This window comes from Mustela nivalis (genome assembly GCF_964662115.1).
Source record: "Mustela nivalis genome assembly, chromosome: 14".
NCBI lineage: Eukaryota > Metazoa > Chordata > Mammalia > Carnivora > Mustelidae > Mustela > Mustela nivalis.
In genome coordinates this window covers 57,762,680-57,784,614 of record NC_139033.1, presented here as the reverse complement: position 1 = coordinate 57,784,614, position 21,935 = coordinate 57,762,680, and the positions used below count along the sequence as shown (strand labels likewise).

The window sequence follows — 21,935 nt, the reverse complement described above, 5'->3', positions numbered from 1 at the left end:
ACATGTATGTACTGATACATGGTGAAATGTGTAAAGATTAGAATTTTCAACTTGTCTTGGAAAACTGGCACTGGGTAAGGCCCCGTCAGTACTGTATTACTGTACTATGTATAGCCGCCACTGCAACCACCATTATTTATTATAGTTATTATAGTTAATATCTTTGTATTAATTTCCTTCTATGAACTTTTTGTACCTTATTTTTTGGCCCAGTACATATTAGTATCTCAGTAAACATTATTGAATGACTAGATAAATGAATTATATTATACTCATGTCCCGTTGACACAGGGCAGAGGAAATAGGTGGGCTGAACATGAATAATTTTTATTTTCTTTAAGGATCTACTCCAGCCAAATATTTCTTAAATAGGTGGACTTTTTGGAGTATTAAAGTTGGAAGGCATTTTACGTGTTATCTCATTCTGTAGAGAAACATTTCACAATTCATTTTTACAACATAAAAACATAAAAATTTACCCATTTACATTTTGACTGAGAAAAATAATAAGGTTTCCAGTTCTTTAAATCCTAGTTTACAAAAGCATTTTACTGTATAATCTCTCTGTGTTGTATTCCAGTTTACTTGTAGGTTTTCCTTGGAAGACTAACAGAAATCTAAACTACCTGCTTTGCTGCCTTTATACACTTTGCTAAGCTGTGTTCTCACAACCCAGGAGATTAAAATGAAAAAAAAAAAATAGTAAGACAGTTTCACAAGAAATAACTATAACTTGATTTTTAAAAAATACAGAGGATCTTCTTGGTTGCAGATGGATAAGAACACTTTAAAAGAAAGCTTAAAAGTAATAAACAAGAGGGGTGCCTGGGTGGCTCAGTGGGTTAGCATCTGCCTTAGGCTCAGGTCATGAACTCAGGGTCCTGGGATTGAGCCCTGCATCAGGCTCCCTGCTCAGTGGGGAGTCTGCTTCTCCCTCTCCCTCTCCCCCCACTCCTTCTGCCCTGCTCATGTATGCACATTCTCTCTCTCTGTCTCCAATACACGAAATCTTAAAAACAAACAATAGTAAATAAGAATACAGTAGCAGCATTCAAATTACTTATCCCAAAGGTTTTTTAAAAAGCAAAACAAATTTCCCATGTATTTCCATGGCTTCATTATGGAGAAGTACTCTATGTTTTAAATTGAAACACTTTATACACTGTTCTCTCTTCAGATGAGACAGGCAAAGCTCCTCAGTTTCATAGGGTTCATCCTTTCTTTGTCCTGTGTTCCAAGTGCCATTCCTACTTCATACCTTTGCCAATATCAGACTAACTTTCTCCCTCATAAACATTTCTTTCTTTCAGTTTTTCCGGGAAGAAAGGAAAGACGGGAAGGTGGGAGGGCGAGAGGAAGGCAGGAAGAGAAGGGCGGGAAAGCCTCCTGGAATAAAATGCTCTGTTCACTTCTGAAACCTTCTTTCTTTGATCTCAGAGCAAACATTAGCCTGAGCATAGCCGTCAAGTGGAAATCAGTTCATTCATATGCCATTACGTGCTGAAATCTGGACTCCCCCAATGAAGAAACCACGAGCTTCAATTTGAATAAAATGACATTCATGGAAGCTATCTGAAGTCTCTGAAGGCCATCTATTCTTCCAGGCGTCTGTGATCAAGTCAGCCCTTCAGAAGTGTGTCCTTGGGGGTTCTTATGGATAACTCTTGGGGCTATCATCTCAGGAGCCTATGAATATGCATGTTCATGGCAAAGGAGATCGCAGGTGTGATTTAAGGACAGAACGGGAGCTGAAGGGATGATTTTAGATTACGTAGGTGGGATAATCTAATCACATAAATTGTTAAAATTGGAGAATCTTTCTGGGCCGAGGTTCAGAGAATGTAAAGGAAGCTATAGGGCAAAATTAAAATGAAAGCAAGACTTGATCGCCTCTTTTTCCCCATTTAAAGATGAAAGGAGGCTACCAGTCAAGGAATTCAAGCAGCCTCTGCAAGGTAGAAATGGCCTTCTGTCCATAGCCAGAAGGAAAACAGGGACTTAGTTCCCACAACTACAGGAAACTGAATTCTGCCAGGAATCTGAAACTGATGCCTCTAGGGAGTCTCCCACAACTTGATTTTAACCAGTGAGACTCACTCAAGACTTTTGACATACAGAGCTGTGAGAAAATAACAGTATTATTTTAAGCTTCTAAGTTCACATGAATTTATTAAGGCAGTAACATAAAATTACCATGGTGACTCAGGTATTGTGTTAGGTCCTAGATTTATAAAAATTAATAATATGTTCCATAAAAACTGTTTGATGATGGAAAATCAAGCATTGATTCTTCTTTGCAACAAGTTCACTGATAAATGAATTTTTAAAACTATTGAATAATTCACTTATTTTTGTATAAAGCATTTATTCTGTCAGTGTGTGAAGTAACTTAGAGCATGTGAATAACCACCGAAAAATCAATTCTAACATGATATAGACCACGCCATGAGCTCCCAACTAAATTTCTGCTTATGTTAACTGTACCAGATAGACTAAACTATTATGCCTATTTTGAAATATATTTATTCATTCACTTGACAATTTATTGATTATATATTAAAGGTCTATAATTAAAATAGTAAAGAAAATTTGGTTACATGTTTCTTCATAGTGATTAAATATAAACTTAAATATATTATGAATATCCTATTCTGTTAAGTACAAAACTCCCTAGTTAGTAATTTTTAAATGCTTAACGTGTCTATTGATGGTTGATCATGCAAATGATTTTGAAAAAAATGTTTATTTTGAAAAATTCTACTCGTATTAGTAGGAATTCAACTTACAATAATTAAAAAAAGCTCTTCTGTTAAAGAGATTATTTGGGTGGGATAAATTACTAAAAGCAAAACAAAATACAGCAAGTAAAAAGGACACCTCTTTCTATTACCTCTGTCTATTACCAAAAAAACTTCGTTTTTTTGTTTTTGTTTTTCTTTCCTTCTTAAACCTGGTCTGGGTCTGTTTCTGCTTGAGTATTTCTGAGCTGTCTGTTGATATGGTAATGGAACAGTACTTCATTCCAGTGGCAGCCAGGTCCAGCTTGACCCCTCTTTCCACATCAGATGCAGTTACTACAAGTAAGATTCAAGTATGGTTCAAGTATGGTGATTTATACACCACAGGTCATTATAACTTTTGACAGTCTAAGAAGCTGTTGGGTGAGTAATTTCTTAAACTTTCAGAAATATTAATCAACTCTCACGAATATAAACGGATTGCTAGATTTCTAAGATAATTATATAGTTTTTATATCTATATACATAATACTAGGAGAATAAACTTGTAAAAACTGCTAAAACATCTAAATGGCAAAATGTGTTTAAAGAAATTTTACTGTACTCTCTTAAATCTGGAATGTATAGTCAATGCTCACCTAAATTCTGTTTTATTAAAAAATGCAAAATTTTTGCAGTTGGTGTATATCCTTTATAAAAAGGTTGTGGCAAGTGTGTTTTCTATCCATTAAAATCTATGTTAATTACATTGATTTGTTTTAATTTTTTTTTAATTGAGGGGCAACATACCTACATAGTTAAAAAGAATTATTTTTTAATAAATGAATATCCCTACATTACCATCACCTAGATGAAAATATAGAAAAAATAACCCTTACCCCAAAAGCTTCACTCATGTCCCTTTTCAGTTAATAATGAACCACACTCCCAACTCTTAAGTTTTGCTTATTTTCAGTTGTCGTATAATTATAATCCCACAGTGTATACATTCGAGTCTGGCATCCTTTGCTTATTACCAATTGTTAGATTCACCCACATTTTTCTGTGTGGCAACACTTTATTCATTACATTGCTATATATTATTCCATTGTATGAATAAACTACAGTTTATCCATTCTGCCGTTAATGAATTTTTGTGGGGGAGCTATTATGAATAATAAAGCTGTTAACGTTTTGTACAAAACATTAACGTATTTTGGACACATATATACTAAATCTTGACATCTAGAAGTCAAATCATACATACATTCAACTCTAGTTTGATAGTTTCAGCATTTTTTAAATGAGTATACCAATTTATCTTCCCACCTGAGATATTTGAGAGTTCCTGTTACTCTACATTCTTATCTATATTTTTAAATTTCAGCTATTTAAGTATTTAGAGACAAATCATGATAGTTTTAATTTGCATTTCTATGATTATTATAATGACTGCCTTTTCATATGCTTATTGCCCCTTTGTATAGCCCTTTTTGCGAAGTGATTTTTCAAGTGTTTGCCATTTTTTCTTAATTAAGCTGCCTATCTTTATTGTTCTGTTAGGGGTTCCTCATTTATTATGGATGAGAGAATTTTGCTGGGTAAGTGTATCCTAAGTAGTTTTTCTAACTGTGGCTTGTCTTTTCATTCTTTAACGGTGTCTTGATCAATGGAAGTTCTTAATTTTAAAAGACTACAGTTTATGAACATTTTCTTTCACAATTGGTAGTTGTATCTTATTTTAAACATCTTTGGCAACTCCAGAATAAATCAGATGTTCTCATATGTTTTTCTCGAAAAGCTTTATATACCTTTCACAATTACATATATAGTGGAATTGATTTTTATAGATGTTGTGAAATAAAAGGTCAAGATTATTTTTTAGTATAGATACTTAATCACTCATGTGTCATTTGTTGATTTTGTACCAGTTATTTTCCAATACATTCTCTTACACCATTTTGGTGGCATCTTTTTATAAATCAACAAGCCATGTTTACATACTGGGTCTGTTTCTGGAACCTCTATTCTACTGTATTTTTCTCTTATTTTTGCACCAATAGCACACTTTCTTATACTGTAGCCTTATAGTAAATCTGGATATCTGGTAGTGTAAGTCTCTAACTTTATCCTTCTTCAAGTATGTCTTCACTACACTTGACCTTTAGGGAGTCTCATACATTTCAGAATACTCATGCATCAATTTCCAAAAATTCTGCTTGAGTTTTTAATTTTGATTCCATTACACATATAAGTTAATTTGGAAGAATTCACATTCTTTAAAATTTGAAATTTCTAATTCATAAACTTAGTAGATCACTTCATTTGTTTAGAATATCTTTGGTTTTGTCAGAGACGTTTGTAGTTTTCTGTGGAGACACATACTTTGGCATTTGATGTTCAGCTATTCAATTATAAATAGTATCCATTTAAGATTTATTTTATCGTTATTTATGGCTACTATATGGATAGGCCATAAATCTTTGTTTATTTTCAATCCACTGACTCCAATTCATGAATTAATTTTAGCATTTATCTGTAGAATCCATTAGACTTTCAATGTATAAATAATGTTTTCAAATAATCACAGCTTCTAAAGTCATTTTTTTCTCAGGTTAAACAAGTTATTTCCTATTTCTGGTTTGTTAGTTATCATAAATGGTCTTTAAATTTCACAAATATATTTAGATTATTATGTGATCTTTCCTTCCTTTACTGTTAATGTGATCATTTATATTTGTAGATTTTTTTTAAGGATGGAAATTGCATTGGTTTGGGGTAGGTCAAACATCTTCTTGACCAATTCTGTATGTTATTAGTTAAATTTTCACATTTTACCTTCCTCCATGGATTCTATGAAAAAATTATTTAGACACAATTAATACAAGGACAGCAGTTAGATACAATGGGAAGGACAGGTCTCAAAGTCTATTGTGTATTAGCTATGTATTACTATTATTCTCCTTTCATAAGATCAATAAAATTTGCCCCACTACCTAACATAATTATAAAAATAAAATAACTGAGTGGAAGTGAAAATGCATGGTAAAGTATACAGAAGGACTAGTAATATAACGTTCAAGTGGTCAATTATCACGTAGTTCATTATAGTTCCATTTAATAAAATTATAATTAAATATATAATTTTAATCTTTTTTCCTATTACTTTTATTTTCCTTGAGCGCTAAAGCTAGGTTGTCTACCGCTTTTCTTCCCTAAAGCTGTCCAGATTGCCAAAACTAACAAATGAGAAGGTTTCAAACCAGTAAGTCTTTACCAAACTGTTGTATTAAATATATAAAACTATTCAGCTTTCATAAATCTGTAAATTATATATCAACATTTAAGTTGGATAATAAGCCTGGTATTTTTTATATTTTGATAAGACAAAAAAATCACAATTTTTATATGGCTTTAGTCTAAATGGATCTTCTTAAAATGAGCCGTCTTTTATACACTCAGATCAGTACAAGCACAGTCTAAGTTTCTCTCCAGTTTTCTGTATAGGGAAAATGGACTGCTAGCAAAATTCTCTGCCCCACTGTGTTAGGTAATGTTATATGCTATATTCCTTCTTATTTTCAACCTTTTTGTTACCTGGGAAGAAAGAATAAGTGAACTAAAATTCAAAATAGAAGCTAGATGATCATGTCCAATTTAAATCTGCTAATTATATTCAAAAATTAAGTTTCCTCTGAAAAAATTAGTTACAAATTTCTCTTTGGAGTTTTCTTTCTCCTTTATTTTCCAGCTACATAACTTTCATTCCTTTATTCATTCACTCATTCATTTGCCTGGTGATGGAATTCTGGAGTAAATTATGTTTTCTGAAAGATAAAGTGAAGAGCTCAGCAGAAGAAGGTACAACAGCAGAGTCACACTGGCTGTCTACTGCAAGTTTCACTTTGTTAGCTTTCATAGCCAGTTAGCTTTAATGTTGGGTTCATCATATGAATTGGGGGAACAAGATCAGCACTTGGGCTCCAAACGTCTTCCCTATTATTATCGCTCCATTTGTTTCAGTGATTATTCTGTACCCTACCACAAGTACTTATGGCCAGGACAAACAGAAGATGATGGTGAATTCCTGCATTTCTACAGAGAGAAAAACATGAACATCAAAGAAAATCCATGTTGATTAAAAGGCACACCTATTATAAATGAAATAACCAAGCCATGGGCCTAAGTTGACTATGACAGACCCTTGTAAATCCTATTCATAAAAACCAAGGGTTAAAAAGTTTTGTTTTGTTGTGTGTGTGTGGTTTTTTTTTTTTTTTTTAAATAAAAATAAGATCATGGTCTTTGATGAGAAACCTCTGTTTATAAGAAAATTCCTTAAAACCCAACTCTACCTAAGCATTTCTTTTTCATTCTCCATGGGATATCAAAATACAAAAGAAAACCCACACTTAACAAGATTAAATGTCTGGTGAGAGGAAGCCACAATGAATTAAATTATAGTTTAGTCTTCCTGAACATTAAAACTTTAAGGAAATTATTTTATACTCTTGTGCACACTGAATTGTTTTGTGCAAATTATCTGTTAAAAATCAATAACTTCTTATAATTTTAAAAAACATTTACCTTTAAAGTTAACAACGTGTATATTTCTTTTGTTGGACTTTGATGTTTTTGGAAAGAGACTTAATGACTTGTCAGTGGCATGACATTTCTTAAATAATTTTAGAATAAGCTGGGGTAAAATTCCTAAATAAATAAAAACTTCAAAATTGATAAGAAAATAATTTGCGAGGATAAAAGCTATCTTGAAAATGGTCACAACTACCTACCAGATCTTACCCAGATGAAATTCATTACTTTGAAATTCAACATCTTGGCAAAGTCTTCATCACTAATTAAAATAATAGCAATGGAAGAGTATCTGCAATTACTCTGTTTAGGATAAAATTACAAGGGCTATAAATCTCCAAGCTTCAGGGCATAAACTGATTACCAGCTGGGGTGAGAAAGAAATGTCTACCTATTGTGTAGTTTTGCAAAATTAGGTACATTATATGTTTTACTCCCTCAGAAACATCTGGCACAGGCTACTATCTGAGATGCTTTTGGGTTGAATGCAAGGGACACTACTGGTTAAGTTATAGAAATTGCATGATTCCACACATATAAAAAACCTAAAATTCAAGGCTTGCTCAAGGAATGCTGAATTCTTCATCTTAATGTCATTGGTTAAAATTCTTTCCAGGCTAGTGATTATAGATGTCAGGTAGAACATGAGAAATTAAAAAGCATTCAAATTTCTGTGTTAGTGCCTTTTGTCATAAAACAGATGCAACATCATTATAGACAAGACTTGGTAGTTTCCACAGGGAAATTTTTTTTTTTTTTTTTTAAATAGAAAGCAACTGGACTTTGAACTATTAGGGGAGATTGATAAAGGAGAAAAGTGAGCAGCAAATGATTCTCTATGACAGCGCCTTTCCCACCCCCTTCTTTGCTACTCAGATGAAGAGGTTGGTCTATTTCTAGGCAAAGTAGATATAAACCTTCATGAGACAAGAACTGGAGGATCCCTTCTCTCTTTTAATAGACAAGGTGAAAAGAAGGAAGAGTGGGGGAAAATTCCAGATACCAGAGAATGTCTGCAGCACAGGGCTCTGCCTCTGTCCTGGGAATGTTGTCCGGCAGGGACCCTAGTGGTCCAGATCACCATGTGATCTGGAGCCAAGCATACGTGAGAAGGTACCTTGGGGGCTGGAAGAGAGAGAGTCCAGTAAGTGAGAAGAACATTGAAATGAAAATTGGACACTGAGTTCCAAAATCATTACTAATAGTTAATAAGCACTTAGTGGTTATTAATCGGTTACTAAGTAATGGTGGATAACTACATTTACTGATCTGCCTCTAAGTTAAAGGAGGCCTCAGAAAAATCCAGAAGCAGAATATGAGGCAAATAGCTTTTTACCATTTTCATCTATCCTCCATCAAATTTCTAAAACATAACTTGGCAATATGTGGGCTAAATGGAACATGGCAACAGTTGCTTATGTATATATATAATTTAAATGCCTGTAGGATAGTATCTTTCCAATTCATCCTAATCCCTGATGCTCCTTAATGACTTAGTCCCAGTGTTTTCATATCTGGAAATTGCACTCACAGACGGACAGCAAAAGCATTAGTGTTTACAAATATTAGTATAAAAGTATCATGTTTCAATATAGTTCTATTTTATATAATTTCCCTTATTGCAATGTACTATATCCAGAATTTGTTACAGCTTTATGGCAAGAAAATCCTACGAAAAATTCATTTTCAACATCTTTTTTTCCCATTAGGAACAACAGTAATAGCAAGTTTTAAAGCTCCTATTTCTCATAATCTGATCACCTTAATAGCGTGTGAAAAACTCCCCAAATTTTGAATTTTTCTTCAGCTACAAAGCCTACAATAGAATTCTGATTAAAATGTGTATAGTTACTGGACAGAGATTGTATTTATCTTCATACATATCTCTGCAAGGCTACATCTGTGTTGTTTGGTAATTTTTTTCCTACTGCACTCCATTGCTGATAGTTCATAGTTCATTACAGACATCAGGTCAGTTCCTCCTGAATTTCTATATACTTTCAAGGAATCAGTGATTCTGTATCAATCTAGGTACTTTCTCAATTTACTTTGAGAGAAATCTACTACTAACTATTCTTTAGGGTTAGTGCATTCTAAGTAGTCATAATATAAATGATAGTCATAATATTGCAAATGAAATGATTTTTAAAACTTGTAGTTTATTTTGGCAAATTAATGCCAATCTCAAATAGAATTTGAGATTATTTTCTGCTTGAAAGCGTTTTTTTTTAAAGTTTTTATTTAAATTCCAGTTAGTTAACATACAGTGCAATATTAGTTTCAGATGTACAATGTAGTGATTCAACACTTCTATATAACACCTGGTGCTCATCACAAGTACATTCCTTAAACCCCATCACCTGTTTAACCCATCCTCTCATCCCTACCCCTCTGGCAACCATCAGTTCTCTATAGTTAAGAGACTGTTTCTTGGTTTGAAATAGAAAATGATACAATTTTCCTAATATTTTCTGAAACTTACTATTCAAGGAATTGCCACAGTTTGTTAGTCATCACTGAGACAATTAGGATTACTGTGAATCATTAACCTAAGGTCTGCCACACAGCTTTGAAAACCAGGGTGCTTCTGCAAAGCTGAGCTATTACAGAGGTGGTTTTACCTTTCTAAATCTCAACTCACCTCTGGGGATTCAAGGAAATTTGGGAGATTAGGATCACAACTCTGACGGCTAAACCTATTCCACACTAATGGTATTAAGGACATCTGCTTTAGAAGGAAAATCAAGGATCCGAAGACTACTTGAAAAATGTAAGATAGGAATGATTTCAATTAATTTTATAGAAGTAAAATTATAGATAGTTAGTGGAGTGGCATTGTATTACTTCTGTATTGCTGCATAACAAATCACCACAAATTTAGCAGCTTAACACAACAGCCATTTATTATTTCACAGTTCTGATGGCCAGAAGTTCAGGAATGGCCAACTTTCATATGCAAGATGTCATCTAGTCTGAGTTCTTCTCTGGAGACTCCACTAGAGCAATATTCCCTTCCCAGCACCCTCAGGTTATTGGCAGAATTTATTTCCTGTGGCTCTGTGACTGAGCTCCTTGTTTCTTTATTGGCCATTAGCCAGGCATTGCTGTTGGCTCGTAAGAGACTCACTCAATTCCTTACCATGTGCCCCCTTATAGTTTCCAGTCAGCAATGAAGAATTCCCTGTCTAAAACCTTCTAATACTTCAAATCTCCTTTTCCAGGAAAAGCCTAGTCCCTTTTAGGGCTCACGTGATTAGGTCAGACTCACCCAGGATAATCTCCTTTTCTTAAAATCAATTGATTTGGGACCTTAATTAATTAAATCTGCCGAAATCCCTCACAACAGCACCTATACTAGTGTTAATTGAGTAACTGAAAGAAGTTGTGAGTCATGGGAATCTTGAGTTCAATCAGCAAAATAGAACTACCAGGATAGCTGGATGGACAGACAGACAGGTATAGATTTATTACAAGTAACTGGCCCACACTGTTGTGGAGGTTGGCTAAGCAAGACCAAAATCTGTAATCAGGAGAGGACAGAAACTTTGGGCTAAGTCTGTTGTCCACAGCTAGAATTTCTTCGGCCTCTCAGGCAGGCCACATTTGCGGTCTCATGGGAAATGATGGGGTCCAAGACACACTACCCCAAAATATGGCTCCTTGGCATCCTCAGTAATTTTAAGCTGAGGATGTTTGAGAAAATAGCAGAAGCATTTCTCTCCTAAAATAAGTTATAAAACGTTGAGAGATGTGCCCTCCCTATACCCAGAGGAAAAGCGCAACCTCATCTCCAAAGACAGAGACACTGAGAAGAGTCTGAATAAACAGGCCTTGCTAAGTTTTCCTCAGTTTATTATACTTACGTCATCCTCTTTGACCTATTTATATTTCTACATAATATCAACTCGACATCAAACCTAGCATAAAAATACTCAGATTTAACTGTTTTGTTTGTTTGTTTTGGTTTTCTTTTCCTTATGAAGGCTCTTGTGTAGCACAAAATTTACATTAGATAAATTTGTATGATTTTCTCCTGTTAATATGTCTGTTAATTTTCAGATTCAGCCAGGGACCCTAAGAAGATCAAGGAAAGTAACCACCTCACCCTCCCCCACCTGCTACAGGAGTTCCTACAACTAGTTGAGGAAACAAAACAAAACAAAGCAAACAACAAACAAACAAAAAACCTTCGGCCTGGTTTACAAATGATTCTTGACATGTAAGTACCACCTGAAAGTGTACCGCTGCAGCACTGTAGTACCTTCCATGAAGGTAGAAGAAGTCATAATAAGAGTGGCGAAAGAAAACTCTTTCAGGAAGAACTTCCTTCTGAGTAATATATGTAGTTGTTCATTTAGTCTGAAAGGAGATATTGCCAGAGTCTATATCAATAGCATGGGCCTATATGAATTCATTGGCTGTGGCTAATGGTTTGACTGGGGGTCATGGACTTATTAGAAAGAATATGATAGTAAAATTAGTAAAAAGAATGTCTAGGGGAAATGGTTGTAAAGATAGACCTCTCTGGGCAAAACAAAACAAAAAACAAAACCCAAACATGAATATTTGTGAATGTTTACCAAAGGGTGACCTCAGCAAAGAAATTCAAGTGGCTAGGATGAACCGTTCAATGGATTATGAGTTAGCCTCTTTCCCCAGTCACTCTATTGGGTTCCATTAGTGTCCACTGAGTTCATGAACAACGTAGCCATGGCGATTGTGATAATTAATGGAATGGAAATTATACATGGGCTCAGCAACATTTTCTTACACTCACCACAGTTAAGCTGGCTACAGCCACTGCTGAGTGCCCAAAACACAAGCAGCATAGACCAACAGTGAGCCTCCAAAATGGCACCATTCACAGGGTGAACAGTTAGCGACCTGATGGCAAGTTAATTTACATTAGTCTGATTTGTTTGTATGGAATAGATGCTTACTATGGTTACAATACATATAACCTGCAAAACACCTCAGATTTCAATATGGTTGTTTGCCTGGTGGTTATGGTTTATTGACCAGTAGAGTGATCCAAACCTTCATTCCTAAAGTGTGTAGGCCACTCATTTTTCTAGCTGACTTGGGCTGCTGAAGTTTTCCATTGAGTTTAATTACAGGACATTAGAATACGAAGAGATACCCTTGAGGATCTCCTGTATTACAGATATATTCTTCATTGCCTATTAAGTAGTAGCACCCGATTTCCCCTTGGTAGTCAGGATCAATCACCCCAACCACAGCAGTAGGCTTGTCTAATATTAGAGACTTTCAGAATGCCTTACACACTATCAAAGTATTCCACATAGCATTGTTTCTTACCAACAAGCTCATTTCATAGCAAATGACATTTACTAATGGGCTCAGGCTTATGGAATTCAATGGTCTTATCATGTTCCTTATCATTCTGAAACAGCCATCTGATAAAATGGTGGAATGGCCTTTTGAAGACTCAGTTACCACACCAACTAGGTGGCAATGCTTTGTGGGGCTGAGGCAATGTCCTTCAGGATGAAGTATCTGCTCTAAATCAGCATTCAATATGTGGCACTATTTCTCCCATACACAGGATTCACTGGTGCATGAATCAAGGGATGAAAATGTAAATTGCTCCACTCACTACTCCTAATGTCCCATTAACAAAAGTTCTGCTTCTCATCACATGTTTTTGGCTCTGCTGATAAAAGAGATCTTAGATCCAAAGGTAAGAATCTTTCACCAGTGAACTATTATTCCACTGAACTAGAAGTTGAGACTTTTACAGGGCCATTTGGGGCTCCTCGTGCTAAATCAACAAGCAAAAATGGGGATTACTGTTCTGGCTGGGTGATTTATTCTGACCGCCAAGGAGAAATTGTCTTGCTGCTATATAATGGGAGTAATGAGGAGTATGTCTGAAACACAGGTAATTCTCTAGGCATCTTTTATTACTTCCATCTCCTATGATTAAAGTCAATTGAAAATTATCACAACTCAATTTAGGCAGGACTGCTATTAGCCCACACTCTTCAAGAATGAAGGTTTGGACCAACCTACTAGGTAAAAAACCATGACCAGATGAGGTGCTTGTTGAGGATATAAAGAATATGAAATGGGTAGTAGAGGGAGACAGCCATATCATATGACCATGTGACCAGTTGTAGACATAAAGACTGCAGTAGTTATCAGCATGTCTTTTTTATTTGACTTGATTATGTTTGTGTATGCTTTACCCTAATATTTTTGGTTTGCTCCTCTTATCTTATCCTCTAATCACTTAACATGATGGATAGCTTTATTATCCCAGTATTTAAATTATAGGATGTCAAGGGAGAGGAGTGAATTATCACCCAAGAGCTTTGTATCCTCTTCTGGGGAAAAGGTTAGCATGTTTTCAGATGTATGTAGGAGAGTTATATCATTGTGGGAAGAAATAAGACTTAGTTTTCATCCTTATTTGGAGATTAAGTATGATCTAGAAAGGTATGTTAGGTGTCTACTTGACAAAGGGTGGACTGCGTTGGTGTTTTTGATGTGTCAACTTGGTTAGGCTTCATTCCCCACTTTTTTATTCAGACAGTAATCTAGGTGTTGCTGTGAAGGGATTGTACAGATGTGATTAAATCCTTTGATCAGTCAATTTTAAGTAAGGCAGTTATCCCGGATAATCTGGGTGAGTCTGACTTAATCATTTGGAAGGACCTGGAAAAAGGGTTAAGCCTTTTCAAGGAATAGAGATGGGGAGTGGCAGGCAGAGTGCAATGGGCAGATATGGGCAGAGGAAAGATGCAGAGAGAAGCAGAGAAGAAATTCCCTTCTGTATACTTCAGTTTGTGCCCTAGGATTCCAGCCTGCCTACAATCTATTGTTCTGGATTAACTGCCTTACAAATTTTGGATTTATTCAGTTAGTCTCCATAATAGTATAAGTCAGTTCCTTAAAATAAATGAATGAATAAATACATATACATGGGAAGATTGATGATATATGGACAGATATAAATATCTCCCTGCATATATAGATATGAAAATGGATAAAGACATAGATATTGGAATCCTAGTGGTTCTGCTTTTCTGTTTGAACTCCAATTAATACAGGAGCCATTTCAGAATTCTAACTAATGAGAGCTTTTTTGGAATATAAGAAGATGCCATAGTAATCATCAGAATTAGAATAGAAAGACCTAGGCTTAAGATGAGGTGCTACCACGAAAAGCATCACAATATTGGGAAAATCACTCAACCTAAGCTTCACTTGTCTCTTCTATATTTCAAGGACCACAGAGTTGTGAGCATCACATGAGAAAAATAAATATATAAGTATCTTGTATACTTTAAAATACTACATAGATTTTACTATTTTGGCTAAGAATGCCTGCATTTATTTGTGTTACTCTCCTCCCTGAGCAGGACTAAAATGGAAGTCTCTGGCATAGATATGGGCTGCTCAAGTACTGATGAACTGTTGCATTGTAGTTTAGAATAAAAGACCAGAAACATTGATATCTAACCTCGTGGGGAGACAAAAGGTAGGATATCCTTGAAATTACTGGAGCAGAATTTTTATGATTTTCATTATATTTCATATCTATTTTACCTTCAAAACATGCATACTGCTGTTAGTAAAATGGGATCATCTATGTAAAGGTAAGAACATACAAGAAAAAAAACTCTTAACTCACACTACCTAGAGAAGTTACATAAAGATTACCTACCATTTCCTCATATTTGAGATTATATTCTTCTGAGGAACTAAAAACTAATGGAACAATAAATGAACAACAATGTAACTAATACTGAATTCTATTTCTAGAGTTCTGTTATTGACCCAGAAAAGTTGAATGAACCCACTCTGAGTAACTACGGCTAATGATGGTGTATACCTGGCTCTTCAACAACTCTAATTATGTTGTTATTCTGAGTTGGTTTTTAGGTGACTTTACTGTTTTCTTTCAGGTGAGTTTTTTTTTTTTTCTTTTCAACTTTTTTTTTCTTTTTTTAAGATTTTATTTAATTATTTGACAGAGGGAGACAGAATGAGAGAGGGAGCAGAAGAAGGGGGAGTGGGAGAAGGAGAAGCAGGGTTCCTGCTGAACAGGGAGCCTGATGCGGGGCTTGATGGGGGGCTCAATCCCAGGATCCTGAGATCATGACCTGAGCAAAAGGCAGACGCTAAGGACTGAGCCACCCAGGTGCCTCATCTTTCCAACTTTTTATTTAAATTCCCGTTAGTTAACACAGTGTACTATTAGTTTCAGGTGTCGAATTTAGTGATTCATCACTTACATACAACATCCAGTGTTCGTCACAGTAAGTGCTGGTGAATTTCAATGTACTATGAGATAGTCCTTCAAACAATCTAACATATTTGTAATTAAATTTCTCATAGACACAGTCTGTGGAAAGAACTTCCATTCTGGGTTTACTGGAACACAAAGAACTAAGAGTACATGCTCAAGTTTGAGCTCTGTGATCCAGAATATATATCCTAGTCTCTGAAAATTTATCTATGAATGCATAGGGCATCACTGGGTATCATCTTGATTTTAAGTATTACTTTGGGTACAGTTCCAAAGTTTCACTTTTATCATAGTTGACACTTAGAAGGCTTAATTAAGCAAATTCTAATTTAAATTAAAATTTTATTTTGATCACTAAAACAAAACTTTCCAAGTAATTATCAGAATTTTGTTCAGGAAGCATTATCTTTTTAATTGCTATATCTGTATGGAATTTTAATTCAATTATCACTCAAAACCTTTGTTTACAGTCCTCAATAAAAATGATATATTATTAAAATATCTGAACTAAATATGCTGGGGAAAAACCATTAACTTCCTAAAGGTATTAGGGAATTTCTGACTAGGACAAGTTCCCAACAAGTTCCATTCCCTCTTTGAGATATGCTTTTGAAATTGTTGAACTATGATACAATACAGGAGCAGACAGAGATTGGTGCCCATGATGTAGGATTTCTGATATATGATAAAAATAGGCAAGATCTAGAAACTAGGTAATATGGTCTCAAGAACATTCTATGCCGGACTTATAGATCAAAAGATACAGATTGTCTCGACTTTGCCCGACGTACACAACCCTCAAAATGACTGTTATATAGTGTTAGGAAGCCAAGAACATCCCATTTTAACAACCTTTTGAAAATAATTTATGTAATAACTCTAAACATTAGAATTCTATGATTCATATATTCACTTTTTTTTACTGTGTTTACCAAAAATATGCTTTCCTATTAAGATTTGGAGTCCCATTTAATTTAAATGACTAGAACTCTATGTGACAATTTGGCATACAGAAAGTTGAATTTCCCATATTTAAGTCACTTCCAGTCCAAATATCAATTAGTTATGTTTATGCTGTCTAAAGATCAAGATGATTTTAGTAAAATTAGTTGCATGGTTTTTTCAAAGTTAGCATAAAATACATAATCAGTCCACTTGCATATAACCTCAATAAACACATTTGAAAAGAAGAGTGGGGTATTTAAATACTAAAAATTAACACAAAAACATAGAAGTATGCTTTCATGGTTTCATTTATAACCAACTAATTGGGTATAAGATTCATTCTTAAAATAATCCTGTTTGCTTGGGTATGCCAAGACAATAGTACTAAATGGAGAGGTAAGATGTTTAAATTCATTTGTACAAAATGAAGGATATAAAGTTTCTTATTAAGTGATTTGAAATGCTCTAAATGCACACTTTTCAGCTTCCTTCAAGCACATATGTCAAATTCAAGTTTACACTGCAAATTCTCTTACTGTTACAACCAGCATGTTCTAACCACATCATTTAAAAGATTAAGAAATAGAAGAAATAGAAGGAAAAAAATACCAAAAGCAACTATAGGAATGAAGGGTAGAGATGTTAAAAAACTGACATAAAAGAACATTTCTGAGGAATCCTTCATTAAAAGCAGAAGGACCAATTTCCAAATAAGACAACAATTTTGAATCTTAGATGTTTTTCACTCTTTTCAAATAACATGTCTTAATCCTTGCGTATAGTTATAGTTGGTGTCAAATTCTATCAGGTTTGAGAAGACTTGGCCAGTTTGGGAGCTAAGGGAATATATTATCCCAGTCCGCAAAGGGTTTCATAAAAAGGTTGAAGGAAATGGAAATCCAACACTGGTTAAGAAAATCAGCAAATAAATTACAAAAACTGTCCATTTGCCTGTCCCTTTTAATCTTAATGTCGTATTCAAACTATTGGGCATGTAACTGAATATCTCAACTGTACCTGAAGAAATAATGGAGCGTGTCTCTGCAGTAAAACAGAACGGCACTAAACTGATGAGTTTAACCCAGCAGAAAGAGCGGCTGTAAACATGACAAATGCCTGCTATTGATTTCAGGTTTAATTACTCTGTGCAGCACTGACAAAGCCCATCAGATGTTGTTGTGAAGTGTAAATGGAACAGACTACACTTCACTGCCCATAGGAAACTGATGGTGTCTGCAGTTTGCATTGTTTACTTTATCCTCCGTAAACTTCAGCCTTGATCAAATTAACAAGTGCTACTAACCTCCAACAAACTACAATGCACTATGGTTTTACAGCAACAGCCTTGGAACAACAGTTCAGCGGAGTCTCATTGATAACAAATGTCAGTCTAATGGCTGCTGGTGAACCTTACAGCCCAGGACCTGCAAATCCTGACTCTGAGGCCACTGGGATCTCTTTCTGCAGGTCTGATGTGAAAGGGAAGGGGAAGATGACTTTTTCCACTGCACATCATGGTGGTGCCAATAAACAGCTGGTACCATACAGTCTTCCCCAATGAGCTCCTAAATTATTCAGTTCTTGGTTTCCAATATTACTTTTGAAAGAACGTTTGTGAGTAATTATAATTACTTTAGGTTAATTGCTTTCTAGCTCTTCCTTTTTCCCCTCTCTCTTCAGGTATATAAATTATTTGTATCTTTCTTTATTCAATTCAACTTTTCCAAGTAGTGGTTTTCTACTGGTTATAGAAAGATATTTTTGAAAAAGTTAGTAATTCATAATACTTGGAAAAGAACATTTTCCTTAACGTGGAGGTCACTCATTGACTTATCATTGCTTTTCTCTAAAAAGGCTATGTTAGAATTTCATCATCAAAGAATCAACAGAATGCACTAAATGTTTATGTTTTCCAAGTTTCATTCAAATAGCTAAAACAATTAAATAAGATATCTGTAAGTATTTGCCCTGGCCTCAGGATCTGCCAAAGTCAGAAGGAGATCTCTGAGACATCCTCTTCACGGCTGCCTTAATTCATACATCATAGTCAGCTGAACTCTCTCACCTCCACCTACCCACATGTGCTTGATGCGGGTGTTGATGCTAATGTTCAGCACCTGTTGCCAATATTTTTCTCCCCCAGTTCTTGGCAATGCCTGGCACAGAAGTGGGCATCCACTTCCTAGTTTACACTGCTGGCTGGCAGTTTCAATTTCTCATCCTACATTTGTAATCTATTGAATCATTGCAATCTCTCATTTTGTCCTAGTCTTGCATAATAGAATATACTTCAGATAAGAGTAAAAACTAGGAGTTATGACATATAAGGGTTTTTGAAATAAATTATAAAATTTTTGATGCCAATCGAGCAAATTCTTAATAAATGCTAGATTTCTAACAGAAGATTTCTGGCCTCAGGGTTTTGTTTTTTTTTTTTTTTTAATTTATTTGATAGAGAGAGAAGGTGCCCAAGTAGGCAGAGCAGCAAGCAGAGGGAGAGGAAGAAGCAGGCTCTCCACTGAGCCCAATGTGGGACTAGATCCAAAGACCCGGGGATTGTGGTACAATAATCAGTTACTTAATTAGGTTCAAAGTCTAGTTTAACAATAATGAAAGAATATTGACTATAATCTTAAAAAACACCTAAATTATCCCATATGTGCCTGATCATTTATCAAGAAATCAAGTGGTGCAAGTTCTTTTCCTAAAAATGTCTTTTTATATCCTTAAGTTAGAGAAAACTACAGAGTTCATCCATTTAGTTGAAAATATTTATTGAGTATTTCCTCTGGCTGCTAGGTGCTAATGGTGAAGAAAACAGATCTTACCTCCTCCAAGGGGGAAAAAAATAAAAATAAATTACTCAAATAATTGTATAGTTGGTGTTGTAATGACTGCTATACAGGAAAGTTAAAAGGAGCAACAGCAATCTGAAAAGAGGCACCTGCTTTAGACTGAGAGGCTAGGAAGACTTCTCTGAGCCTAAGACATTAAAGAAGAGACATGGGGCTGAGTGGGGGGTACCCAGGAGAGAGAGCTGGATGAGGAAAAGCTATGAAGTGATAGCCTGACACGACTGAGGCTGAAAGAAGCCTAGTATGTCTGGAACCCAGTGAACTACATGGATAATGGTTAAGATATGGCTGGGGAGGTACACAGTAGCTGGGTCAGAGAAGCCAAGTGAAGAATTTTAGGCCCCATGCTATCAGGAGCCTAGGGAAGCCACTGAAATGTGTTTAGCACTAAAGGATCAGATAGACGTTTTTGGTTTGGGTGTGGTTTTTTTGTTGTTTGTTTGGCTTAGGTTCCTGCAGGCTGCTTTGTAAGGGACAGCCCCAGGTCAACAGTGGATAAGTGTAAATGCAGGAACTAAGCAGGAAGCCAATGAAATAGTTCAAGCAAATGAAGATAGTGGCTTGGTTTGGAAGGTAGCGTTAGAGATGGAGTCCAGATAGTGCAGACAAGACATCAGAAGGCTGACAAACAAAACAAACCCAAAACCTCTCCATCTAGGCATTATTTATAAAATGTATTTAATATATATTAAATATGCAATATTTCATGTATGTATATATGTACTGAAGTTGTTTTGTTTTTTAAAGATTCTATTTATTTATTTGACAGAGATCACAAGTAGGCAGAGAGGCAGGCAGAGAGAGAGAGGAGGAAGCAGGGCTGAGCAGAGAGCCCCATGTGGGGCTTGATCCCAGGACATCAATTCCAGGACCCTGGGACTATGACCTGAGCCAAAGGCAGAGGCTTAACCCACTGAGCCACCCAGGCGTCCCTTAAAGTTGTTTTTATTTTAGATTTCCTTAGCAGTACAGGTTGAATCTTCATTTATAGTTATTTAAAAAATAAGGTTTCAGGACACTCACTTTTCTGAATATATGTATTCTCTGTAGACTCCTTAAATATTAGTGGAGATCCCACTCAAAATGACCAGAATATTGGAGCTGTGTTATTCTGGTTAAGTTAAAATTATGCTAAGTTCAGAAGAATTTCTAGATTTTATTCTTAAAGACCAAATCTCCACAATAGCTTGATATTTTTAACTGATTACTTTGTATTTTTTTTCACACAAGTGAGAGAAATGAAATCTCTGATGTGGACTACAAATTTAGTAGTCAGGGTTCGGGAGGACACCTCAAACCATCCTGTCTGCTTCAAATGTTATCTGAGCTGCCCTCAGTCACAGGCACTGGATGAAGGACTTGGAAGAATGAAACTGATGCTCTCAGAGATAACCTGAGGCAAAATGGAGGAGCTACAGGGCACTTTTCAAAGGTGCCCTACAACTTCCAAAATTGATAAAAATAGGGCAATTATGAATTCCAATTCAACTCATACTGATTTAGAAAAAACTTCCAGGCCTGGAATCCCGTCTGTTCCAAACTTAACAAGGAAGAAATGTGAACTTATTTTCTGATGATTAATAGGAAGAGAGTTTTCTACTTTTCTTAGCAAACCACTTGTATTCATTTACCCATTTCTTTCCATTAATACATAAACAGCATCTTGTCTAGACTTTGAAATTGTTGATCCTTGGCATTTGAAGTGATAAAAAATAAATATGATTATTAGTAGAATCATATATCTCACTTTATAACTTTTTAATGCTTTCTAATTGATTATCAAACACCTGTGGACCAAATTCATCTATCAAAGATTCACAGACCCTGAAAGGGAAATTGAAATATTTGAAGGTCAAATAACAGGACAATTTGTAGGAAACCTAGAAGAGGTTTACCCACCAGGGAAAATTTTCTTAATAAAAGCATCCAATCATTCTCCCCCAAATGTTGAGCACCTACTACACAGAAGGCCCTGAACTAGTTGGGGCGTCACTAGGGCAACAGGGTAGGTTTGAATCAAGAATCCCATCCTCAAGCTGCTTATTTACAATACTAGACACATTAATTTAAAATTGCCCTTTTATTTAATTACTATGCCTCAAACTATTGAATCAAGATGTCCATGACCATGATTGAATAAAAGGTAAGGTCTCAAAGGAAGCCTTGGAAACCACAATTTCTCTATATGGAGAAAATCAGTGACTAACATCTCGCTCTGCACCAGGGACTGCATCACATAATTTGTCACTGTCCAAATACAATTTTCTTTTTTTGTAAATGAGTCAGTCACAAACCTCTGATTGCGCCATTTCAAATGCAAATAATTCTGTTCCAACTGCCTCTTTACATTAGCTAAATGAAGTCATCAGTAACCAAAATTGGAGAAAATCTTAACACAACTGCCGTAAACAACTTTTAAAGTTTTATATCCCATAAGAATGAAACCGTTATGAGATAGTTAAGATTCATTAGAGATACCCAACCCTGATATGACTCATATTCAAAAACAATAATACTTTCCCCCATAACCAATAGTGGCCAGAGCAAATT

The 21,935-nt window shown here is 35.3% G+C and overlaps 1 protein-coding gene across 6 annotated transcripts in view; it reads right to left on the bottom strand.

Moving 5' to 3' along the window:
• CCDC178 (coiled-coil domain containing 178) overlaps positions 1-21,935 on the bottom strand; it is a 444,107-nt gene that overhangs the window by 151,616 nt on the left and 270,556 nt on the right. Inside the window, exon 19 of one of the 6 annotated variants that reach the window (XM_082699596.1) lies at positions 2,986-3,074. The exons of 4 other annotated variants lie outside the window; for them this stretch is intronic. In XM_082699596.1, coding sequence (XP_082555722.1) covers positions 3,072-3,074 — 3 coding nt within the window. In that variant the 3' untranslated portion in view covers positions 2,986-3,071. Of the gene's footprint in view, positions 1-2,985; positions 3,075-8,359; positions 8,436-21,935 lie in introns of those variants that run through there. One more of the 6 variants, XM_082699595.1, reaches the window with a different exon arrangement.